Source organism: Acanthopagrus latus, chromosome 21, assembly GCF_904848185.1.
Source record: "Acanthopagrus latus isolate v.2019 chromosome 21, fAcaLat1.1, whole genome shotgun sequence".
Lineage (NCBI taxonomy): Eukaryota > Metazoa > Chordata > Actinopteri > Spariformes > Sparidae > Acanthopagrus > Acanthopagrus latus.
Genome location: NC_051059.1, coordinates 8,687,616 through 8,698,699, shown reverse-complemented (window position 1 = coordinate 8,698,699; position 11,084 = coordinate 8,687,616). Strand labels below are relative to the sequence as shown.

Here is an 11,084-nt window from a genome sequence, read left to right as displayed (position 1 = left end):
TAATAATGAGTGTTGTTCTGACAGAATAAGGCTGCTGGTTGACTATGCATTTAATTTAACTGAATTAGTTATTTACAGAAAGTATAAATGGATTAGAGGTGCGACTGTGTTACAGGCCTCCGATTGTATTTGAGGCAGTGATGTTAGATTTAGACTGTGGGGGGCGCCAAATCGCACAAAATGCAAATTTCCACATAATATTTCTTTAAATATGTCTTTGTATTTGCCAGTGATTAACTTTGTCTTCTATAATTTTGTTGGAGAGTAACAGCTGCTTGCTTTAACCGTACATTATTTGAGCCAGTTATTCTAGTTACGCTCTGGTTTTGCTTTACTGCAACTGTCACTTTTTTTTACTTTCCACTTGACCAAGATCCGTCTGCCTGTCTGTTTCACAACCAGAAAGTCACATATATCTGAGCAATTTGATTTCTTTCATCAGACCCTGTAAGTCATTACTTAGTTTAATGCCGCATTACCTCAAGTGACCCATGTAGCCAAAGGCCCTGGAAGCTCACCCAGGTGTTTCCAGTTACTGTGGTTGATTAGACCTTGTTGGGGGACACCTGGTTTGTGTGTGTGGGGCACTAAAAAAAAAAGGCACTAAAAGGCATTAATACAAGACGGAATGACAAGGCACAATGAAAAAGACACAGAGGTTTTAAAAAGAGGAACGTGAAATACAGGGGTAAGATAGGTTTAATTGATTAAAACACAACAGATAAACAAGAGCGCGACAATTACACTGCAGTTACTCTGCGGTAAGAGATACGAAAGTTCTGTTTTTCTTAAGCAAAGGAGGACGTTTCAAAGGTGCGATATGTGAGAATGGTCCACCTGTCGGGTTCGCGAGCGTTGCCGTGTAGCTGTAAGTGTAGCTTGCTGTGTGCTAGTTGGCTCGATTAGCCGTGCGTACAGGGAGAGCTGATATTCACACAGCTAGCTGAGGAGCGTCGCACCGGGACAGGGCTAGCTGGTTAGCATGCAAACTTGAGCTAATGCTCTATCTTTGCAGCGCAATACATAGTCGTCACATCATCAAAATATATATGTTCACATTCTGTCGATACATTTATTTACTACTTTTTGTGTTTTTGACTAAAATCTTCATGTATTTTTCCTTCGGTATCGTTGATGTCACCAAACCCCCCTGCACTCAATTGCAAACAAAACTAACAGGATAGTGATTGACCTGTCAATCAGGCGCAAGTTACACTCTGTACGTGCCCTCTGGGTGTTGAGCACGGGTCCCATCAGGCAGGAACACCCGTGCGAGGCTGTGACGTGACCGTGTCGGGCTGTGAGAAATGAAGTGAGGCAATTATGGTTATTATCTGCAGCACAGCGCCGCAGACGTGCAACATAATTAGAAAAAAATAACCCCCCTCTGCTTTAACAAGAGAAGCAGATATATCTACTTCCTGATTACACAGGAAGTTCACATGATGTGTGCTTAGGTAGTGGAGGCAGTGTCACATGCGAGCGGTACCTCATACTGTCAAGTGACAAGAGACAAGACAAGGTAAGAACTAATGGATGTTTGTTCTAAAGAAGTTTATCAGTGAGATGTGAGCAGGTCAGCTATGTAATAAAGCAGTTACCTACAAATGTTCTAATGTTACACCCTGACCTGCTGTGTGATAAATATACACATATATATTCCTTGCTTCTGTGGGTCTCCTGAAGAGTTAAATACTTGAGCAGCCACATCAGCTTTGTTTAGGACAAACACATGTCCTCCCAGAGCAGCCAATGGATGGTTGTGCAACTAATTAGAAAATAGTAAGAAGCTCTCAACCGCAGGACAACAGAAAACAGGTTGGTTTTACTGTCAGCAGACATTGCTCTCTGATCCTCGTCATGCATATAAGTCTCAATAAATCGCTCTTTGTACCCGGGCTTTGGCTCGTCAGCCGCTCAGCCTGCCTCTCTCTCTGCCTGTCTGTCTGTCCGTCCGTCTGTCTGTCTGCTGGCGGCTCCCCATCCCGTTGATGTGTGAGACCACAGTGGGAGACGGCAGCAGCGATCTGACATGCCTGATGAGAGCATGGAATTCATAAACAAACGTGGTTTCTTGACGATGCTTTGATGAGTGCACGCCCGAGACGCACAAGGAGTCATCGTTGAAAATAGACGCGCTTGAGTTTCTTTCGTATGAGAGCCGAGCCGCAGAAACAGAAGTGAGGACTGGCTGTTCACATATGTGAGGCAGAAGTCCTGAGAGGCCGCAGAGGTGAAGTTCACTTACTTGGTCCAAAAATCTCACTTTCATATGGAAACAATACTCCGTTTACTACCATCATCTCCACTCTTCCCCTTCTACCTCATTACAGTTTAATGGATGGTCTGTTTACTGTTCAGCATAAACAGAGAATGAGACTGAACAGCTCCGGCAGGAGTCCGTAGTGTATGTTATTCTGTTTGTGTATACGCACATAAGGCTGCATGTGCATATATATATATATATATATATATATATATATATATATATATATATATATATATATATATATATATATATATATATATATAGATAGATATAGATATAGATATAGATATATATAGATATATGTGTGTGAAGAAGAACAAATGGTGCAGAGAGCAACAAAGAGGCTCTAAATTTATAAAACGCCTGAAACACTGCATATGAGTCGCTGTACACAGGACAGTATATGCACTTTGCATAGCTCAGGCTCCGGCTTTAATGTACAGAAGACATCAGCTCGAGGTTAAACAGTGCCAAACAGATGTCCGCCGCGCTCGTCCAATATTCAGACTCACTCTGATGTTCACTTCTGAGAATTTACTCACTCGTTCTCAGCAGATATGTCCAGCTTTATCACAATACGACTGTGGTTGAAGACAAGGCGATAGCAGTCTTGGTTGAGAAATTGCCTGAGAGTTATTTAAAAGTAATGTAATGGATAAAAAGAAATCAGTATATTAATTCGACAATTTATCTACCTGCATTCTAAAGGGGTTGCTCGATGCACAGATAATTTTCACCTAACTCAGCAGCTCCCCTCAGCTTTACACAGCATTTCATTTATGTGTAGTACACAGCAGTTACAGAACCAGATATCTTATGAGCTGGCAGAGACCAAAAACAGAGCCAAGAGGAGACTGAATATTGGACATTTGCCAGAAACCCGATTCTAAATTAACACTATGTTGCCTCATGTCTGTCGACGATTGGAGATACAAATATCAGCGCTGTGTTGAAAAATTGTGGGCAAAAAAAAATAAAAAATCTGTTTGTGTAGGTTCAAGGAAACAGATAATGAAGATTGTCTTAACTGGCCTAAAAGCGCATAGGCTCACAATTGACTGCTCGAATACAGATTTTGTTGTTTTAAGCTTTGCGGGGAGGTTGGAACCTTTCCCAGAATCCACTGAGCAGGAGAGACGAGCTGAAAACTAAGAAATGGGAAGTGGATCGCGGTTAATGAATTACAGAATTACGCTTTGAAACACAACACAACAACTTAATCAGATGCAGAAAAGAATGAAAACAAAGCACGTACAACACCAGTGGTGAGAAGCTGTTAGCACACGGACACACACTGTCTGCATGAATTTCAGACATAAGTCACATTCATATCAACATAGTTACATCATAGCCTGGGTAATAAAAACTGCTATGACATCACCCATTGACTTCGTGTCGTGTTTGGCATTAAGGTCATCGCTATCTTGTTTTTTGGAGCCAGAAGTGATCTTATTTGGACAAGCTGAGAGCCTGAGAACAGGTGGTGCTAGCAACTTGTCAATCAGGCCACTAAAACATACCTTGGTTTACCATCAGTTTTTCTGTAAATGGGACCACAATTTACTAAACAAACATCGTGCTGCATTGAAGAACTTTTGAAAATAAAGATCTAGACCACAAACTCAACAGGAAACTGTTTCCTGTGGTGATAAGTCCAGTGAGAAGTAGCGGTCATTTTACATACAAGCCTACATACATTCAGAGTTCTTTTTGAACTGAGCTGTATAGCAACGGTGCATCACATCCACCTCTACAAGATGAGATGCAGACAAGAATCTGGTGGTGATAAAAAAAACACTTCCTATATTGAAATCCCCCCCACTGACCCCGCCTCTACATTTGTTGTTTCCTCTGTCTAAATGTACCATGTCTAGTTTCTATTGTTAATGATAGCCCCACATAGCAACACCCACTCAAGGCTCATTTTTCTGTTTGCTTTTAAAGCCACTCCACATGCAAAGTGTATTTTTGACCCTAAAGCTGGCAAGGCGCCGCTTTCATATGGACAAACCCGACACTGAGTTCCACACAGTTTGGCCTGATGAAAATCTTTGATCACAACTAGGCCTTTTATTCATAACTGATCGGTTACTGACACATACAGTATGATTTAGTTTTGGCTTGAGATATCGTCAACAATTCACAGATTATTTGGTGTTTGGTGACATGTCAAATTATGGTCAATGTATCCTTGACAGCGTAAAATGAACGCAGCTCTGTATTATTCAACCACCTCACCTCACACCTAATTGAAGATGGGGTTCCTTTCTTTTTGCTGGAAAGTGATAAAAACTGTTTGTATGACTTCATCACCAGAGCAACATGGAAACCATTTCAGCCCCCGGCACATGCTGCTTTGTCACTCTGCAGAGTCATGGCACTGACTTTGAACATTTTTTTTTTTTTAAAAAGATGGTATTTCTGTGTTTCATTCCCCTGTTGAGTGATTAAACCCTCTTTGTGTATTGTTCACAGCTATGACAGACACATCCAAACTTTGTAAATGTGCCTGCATGTGTGCCTGCAAGAGTGTTTGTAAGCCAAAACCACAAAAAAGTCTGGTGGAGGCTGTATGCAGGCCTCTCAGTAGAGTTTATCTGACAATTTTCTGCTTGTTGCATGTGAAACATTTCAAGACCAGGTGCAGGTAGAAACTGAAATCAGTGTGAACTGAAATCCTACAATGTTTTTCAGTTCCTGATGCGCCTGCTACAGTCGCCTATTATCTGCTTTCGACTTTCTGTTTAATCCTTGTGCTGCTGCCGCTAAAATGTCAAATGTTTTCTTCTGCGACTCTCAGATGGATGACATAGATGCCATGTTCAGCCACCTGCTCGGGGAGATGGATCATCTCTCTCAGGTGAGTTGTGATTAACATTTTGACCTGATGATGGCGCTGTGATAAGTAAACCTCACCAAAGCAATCAAATTGATCCTAATGGGGACATGAGTGTGAGGGTTCATTGCTTTAATGATATTTCCCACAAATCCTTGGCTGTTGACCACTGTCCTTATTTCATAAGAACCCATCCAAAATAGCTGACAAACTCTGGAGTAGAGACAGATCTCCTGGAGGAATGAACACCCTGGCTCACAATCCTGAGCCATTAACTGAAGGGAGGGGAGCTCAGAGATTACCTTTTGACTTTTAAAGACAGCATTATTTTACCATAGATTTATCCTCACTCCCATTTATCAACTCGACTGCAGCAGCCATCTCGTCCGTTGTCAGGTGTTGATTTACTGTAATGCTGACTGCTGATTGGAGCTAGAGGGGATATTTCACTTTACTTCATGAACATAGCATTACAGAGAGGAAAGGGGGGGGGAAGAAAAGAGGGAGCACTGAGGCCAGTGATTGACCTGAATGTAAACACACAGATACACACTCAAGCTGCCTGCCAGCTCATGTACAGTGAATAATGTATAGTATGGTAACTGGCTATGTGGTAACACAAATGATCCGTGATCCCCAAAGTAAACTTGTGGACCTCTCTGGGTTTAAACATTAATGGAATGGAAGTACAAAACACAACAAAACATATAACAAGTCTCGTTGTTTTTACACATTTCAATGCAGAACTCAAACATATCATATCCATAAAAGGGTTAGTATTGATTGCCTGAACACCTCATGACAAATCCTAAATATTTACAGATTCCTGACAATGACATTTGTCATGTCAGTCTTATCCACACCCCTTCAAATAAAGTGTTACTGAAAATAACAGCGTGATATCAAACATATTTGGTCGCATTCCTTCTCAAAACATGACCAGATGAGCCACGCTCTCGCTCAATGTTCCAACAGTGCTTTTGAAGCAGGAGCAGGTTACAAGAAATGAATCTGACAAATCACCCCGTGTTTACCTCTCTAATCTGGACATTATCCGATTACCCGTGGCAGTCTTTGTTTTGAGACTGAGCACCAGACAGAGGAGATGTAAGGCGACGCTGAGATGTGAAGTCATTGCATCTGGATCGGACCGCGGGCGATCGCCACAGATTCCCCTTAAGCACACATAAGCTGCTCATCATATAACAAGCGGCTCGCCAAGAAAAACATTACACACTTCTGACTGATGCAACCTCAGCCCGAGGCCTAAATCATTATCCTCCATTTCAAATTTCTCCATGTATGCTAAAAGGCTGCAGCCCCGTGAATGGAATCTTAAACATTACATCAGACACATAAGACAAAGGCTCTATATGTCAAACACCCCTTCAGACTATTACCAGAGCTGGCAACTAAAACATTGTGATTAAAGAAACGAGTCTGAGAAACAAAAGGATTTGAAGTAATTCCACTCATTGCCTTGATTGGGTCCGTTCCCTGCCTCGGAGCCAGGCGACAGAGAGGAGCGATTTTTATTCTGGACTCACGGAGCTCCGAGGTGTCATTTCAGCGGCAGCTCCAGCATGACGACATGTGTTTTCAGTCATCAGGGTCGAGCTGACTGCACGCTGGCAGGCATCGTTTTGTGTACAGGTTGGCAGCCTGCCCGGCTTGTTAACGGAATATGATCGTGCCCGTGGAGACTTATGGTAACAATTAAAACATCGCAGTTCGGGTTTTGGCCCTCCTCTTTGTGATACTCAAGTTCCTTTAATAGGAACGCAGGTTCAGAACCGGGCTTGCTCCCAAGAGAAGGGGAAGCAGATCGTAACATCACAGTTTTGACAAATTAGTTGCTCATAATGAGCTGACGTATGATTTATCGTCAATGCATACAGTGAGCTGGGAGCAATGTGTTCTCCATTACAGTTACAGCTTGAAAACAGAGCATGATAAAGGGCAAGGAAACAAAGGGTGTCACTGATAAATAACAGGCTCGTGTAACATAATTAAACAACAGTTCGGAGGAGTTCAAGGACACACATGGCTTCGATTTTCGAGGCCTCTCTCCGATGACAAGCGTTATCAGGAACCACAAAGCGCAGCGTCTGTCAAGGACATGACTTCTGTTTAAAAGTGAAGTTTTCACAACACACGACTGTCTTTTTTGTGTCGTGGGACCCCTGTTGTGTGAGGTGTTGTTAATTCATCTCTTCACATTACCTTGTTACAGAGTTTAGCGCACGCGGCGGACGCCCCAGATGTGGATCCTGCCCAGCAGAGACAGAACACCTTCTCCGTCGGCTTCGCGGACTTAAATGGTAACCGTCGCTCAGATCGTGATGGTCTCACCCGAGAACCACAGATAGAAGCTTCAAAGAGTCACACTGCCCCGGAAGTGTGTGTGAAGTAGACGGATGCAAGCGGAGGAGACATGAGGCAGTCTTTCAGGAGATAAGACTTCTGTGGGGAGGTGGGGAGTGAGTGCTTTTTCTTGGCGCCAAAAGGTCAGAGCGTCCTCTAGACTCCAGGTGGAGATTATCTGTTTGGGTAAATAAAGGATTAGCTGATTGTTGTAGCACAACTGTAAAGATGCCAAATTCTTTGGGATAAACAAGGTTTATGATTTGTTAGGACTTCAAATATAAATTGGAGGGATAAATAAATAGAAATAATTTAGACCGATAAATAAATACAATTTTATAAAGGAAAGTTGAGCCAAGCAACCAAGCAAGTTCCTTGCTTCGACAGAATCTGCTTTAATTAAGTGAAAAAGTTGAATTTAAGGCGTCATTTGTAAGATGTAGCTAGAATTGTAGTTAGAGATGTAAAAGCAGTCACTTTGTCTTGTAAGTAATCAGAATAGACTTAAAAAAAAAACAACCCAAGTGTAATATTTGTAACACATTTTCTGTGCCGCACAGCTTCTGAATTCTCCCTTTACCATACTGAGACCAGCTGACCTTGTTACTCATGTTACTCACACTTCATTCAAACTCAGTTAATAAAAACTAAAACTCACCAAAACAGTCTTAGTGGGGCTGTTAAACTGTTAAAGTATGGATGATCTTGCTTTTTGTGAAAGAAGCATGAAACTTTCAGGGACTGTTCTTTAGGAAATAAGCTTTAATTCAAGATGTGGAGTCATTCTCAGTTTGACCCCTGAGGTCAGCTAGAGATCATTGACATCTGTAATATGTCAATTTGATGCACAAAATTGTAAATGTGTGTATCTTAGGGTCTAAATGTGATAGTAATGCATGCATTTCCAAGCTTCTGGGCATGGGGAACTCATTTATGCCATTGATAGCACTCTAAGAGGTCAACATCAGTAAGTGCAGTGAAGGTTACTAGGAGTGGCTTAAGGCGAGACGCTATAGGTGAATAGGGTAAAAAAAAAAAAAAAAAATTAGATGGGAAAATAATTACTGAGGGGTTTATGGACATCTACTTCTGTTATCTGTATATCAGAATATAATGTCAATAGCCAGAGTTTTTAATCGTTTCTGTGATAACATCTGGGTTTTTATGTAAATGAGAGGCCAAACCATGTGAAAATATCTGTGTTTTCCTTTCGTGTAAACGGGATCTTATTGTCAGGGAGCAGGCTGTACTGAGACAAATTACACATTTAACGGTTTTTTTTTTTTTTTTGGTTTCTTTCAGAATTAAACAAGCAGAGCAATCGCACTCATGTTTCATATCCATAAATATGAAGCTACAGCCAGCGAACTGTTAGCTTAGCTTAGCATTAAGACTGAAAACAGTAAATAGTCTGACACATAGACCTTTGTAAATCATATTGTCTTCTTCATTTAGGTTTTTGTGTGGATCAAACAAATTGCATATTTGTGTTAGTGAGCTTTAAAGGGGCCGGTTGGGAGATATCTGCTGGAAAAACCAGCAAAGACCAGCACCGAAACCAGCACCAATCCACCAAGACCAGCATATGTTGTGTTTTGGTGCTGGTCTATGCTGGTTTCTGTGCTGTGCTATGCTGTGTTGTTTAGAAACAGTGTTAGCTGATTAGCATCTACCGAGCATGCAGCACAGGTTAAAAATTCCATTGATTCCCCATGTTTTCTTTGAAATATTGTTGTGATTCATCTTGTTAAATGAAAAACAGTCTTTTTTTAAATCTTATTTTTGCAGTGAAGCTTTAATGAGTGCTTCACAGATCAACCCCAGTCTGGTCTGTCTAACCTCAAGGCCTCATCTCTTTATAGAGTCTCTTCATAACCTCGAGGACAACGACCTGGATGCTCTGGTGGCCGACCTCGGATCAAAATCGACCAACAATGCTTGCGGTGTTACAGATCATCAAATGGAAACATCGGCCAAGACTCAGGAGAGAGAGCCAGCAGCTGCTCCTCTGAAACCAGCGAAGACAGCTGAATTCTCTGCAGCGATGCAGATGGTAATCTAGAATATGTCAATGATCATTAAAATGAAGCTGTAATTTCATGACTAAATGATAACTGAGCTCACGTTGTGCTTTCAGTATGAACACCAGACCAAGGCTGACAAAATTAAATTGGCTCTGCAGAAGCTGAAAGAAGCCAAAGTGAGGAAGGTAAAATCAGCAGTTTTTTTTCATGCGTCACTCTCTTCAAAACAAAGCTACGCGGCTAAAGTAACTGATCCCTCTGCCCCCCCCAAGCTGATAGTGAAGGTGCTGATGGGTGACGGCAGCTCCAGGACAATAATGGTGGACGAGAGACAGACGGTGCGAGAGGTTTTGGAAAAGCTGTTTGAGAAAACGCACTGTGACGGCAGCATCGACTGGAGCCTGTGTGAGACCAACCCCGAGCTGCAGATCGGTGAGATGAGCACGCACACATGCTGCACATGCTATCAGATCATATGCAGGCCAGCACATTATGCATGTGAAGGGCTGGATTAAATGGACAGATTACAAGCAGCAGACACACACATTTTAATATGCAGTAAACAATATTATCTAAATACTTAAATAAAAGATGATTGTTATTGTACTTATCATTATATAATAATATACATATTTTATACTGAATTATAAAAACTGAAGTCTAGCCAACACTGCATGTGTTTAAAAATGAATCAATAAGCATGTCATCATTTCAGAAAGGGGCTTTGAGGACCATGAATATCTGGTGGAGCCGCTGTCTGCGTGGACTCGCCACAGCGAGAACAAAGTCTATTTTGTGTCAAGACCTCAGAAGTATGTGATGTTCAGGGACCCTCAGGTGAGCGTGAGCGAGCAGCTGTGCATGCAGTTTGCTCTCGCCAAAGTTTGATTACATGGATTAACTCTCAGTCACTAACTTGCCGTGTGCTTTTCTCACCCTGGAGCTGTTTTACATGTGGAAAAAGAAGAAAGCATCTTTGAGTGGGATAAACGAGCAAGCCAAACAGCTGCTAGTCAAGGTCAGTCACTGTACCACCGCCCCCCCACCCCACATGACCTTATTACTGGAACTATAGGTGAAAATAGTTTGAATTTAATTCAGGCTTTTTAACAACACAGCAATTTTTCTGTGTTGTTTCTATTGAAAAAAGTATGACGATAAAGTAAATTGGTGTTTTTATTAGTGATATTCCATTAAAACAACACAATGTGATTCTTTATAAATCTTCATATGTGAATTTTTAAGGGGCTCTTTGTTTTAAGTTAGCGGATTCCATCTCTAAAATAACAATACATGTGGCTGTTCTCTGTTGGCTGAGAGGAGGGAGGCACTGACACAAGACACGTGCAGGAAGTTACATTCTTCGGACTGTCTCTTAAAATCCCACCCGAGTCCTTCACAGACAAATCCACAGTCCAGTGGCATTAAACTTAAATAAATAACATAAATAAATAAAAACTAATACATGTGCATTTCCACAAGTTGTTACATTGAGCCCTTTTAAATTAAAAACAAAATGCACCCAAAGCGCCCCCTGCTGGCCTGGGGCTCAGTTGGAACTGATTTTGCCACATCTGTAGTTAGGATTGAG

At 41.6% G+C, this 11,084-nt stretch overlaps 1 protein-coding gene across 5 annotated transcripts in view; it reads left to right on the top strand.

The window, feature by feature from the left end:
• Positions 1-290: 290 nt before the first annotated feature.
• Positions 291-11,084, top strand: part of LOC119010877 (amyloid beta A4 precursor protein-binding family B member 1-interacting protein-like) — a 24,736-nt gene continuing 13,942 nt past the window's right edge. For 2 of the 5 annotated variants that reach the window (XM_037083444.1, XM_037083443.1), the window contains exons 1-8: positions 1,437-1,522; positions 5,070-5,129; positions 7,339-7,426; positions 9,332-9,522; positions 9,607-9,678; positions 9,766-9,925; positions 10,209-10,330; positions 10,437-10,511. In XM_037083444.1, the coding sequence (XP_036939339.1) occupies positions 5,070-5,129; positions 7,339-7,426; positions 9,332-9,522; positions 9,607-9,678; positions 9,766-9,925; positions 10,209-10,330; positions 10,437-10,511 (768 nt within the window). In that variant the 5' untranslated portion in view covers positions 1,437-1,522. Of the gene's footprint in view, positions 689-1,436; positions 1,523-5,069; positions 5,130-7,338; positions 7,427-9,331; positions 9,523-9,606; positions 9,679-9,765; positions 9,926-10,208; positions 10,331-10,436; positions 10,512-11,084 lie in introns of those variants that run through there. The other 3 variants (XM_037083441.1, XM_037083442.1, XM_037083440.1) reach the window with 3 other exon arrangements.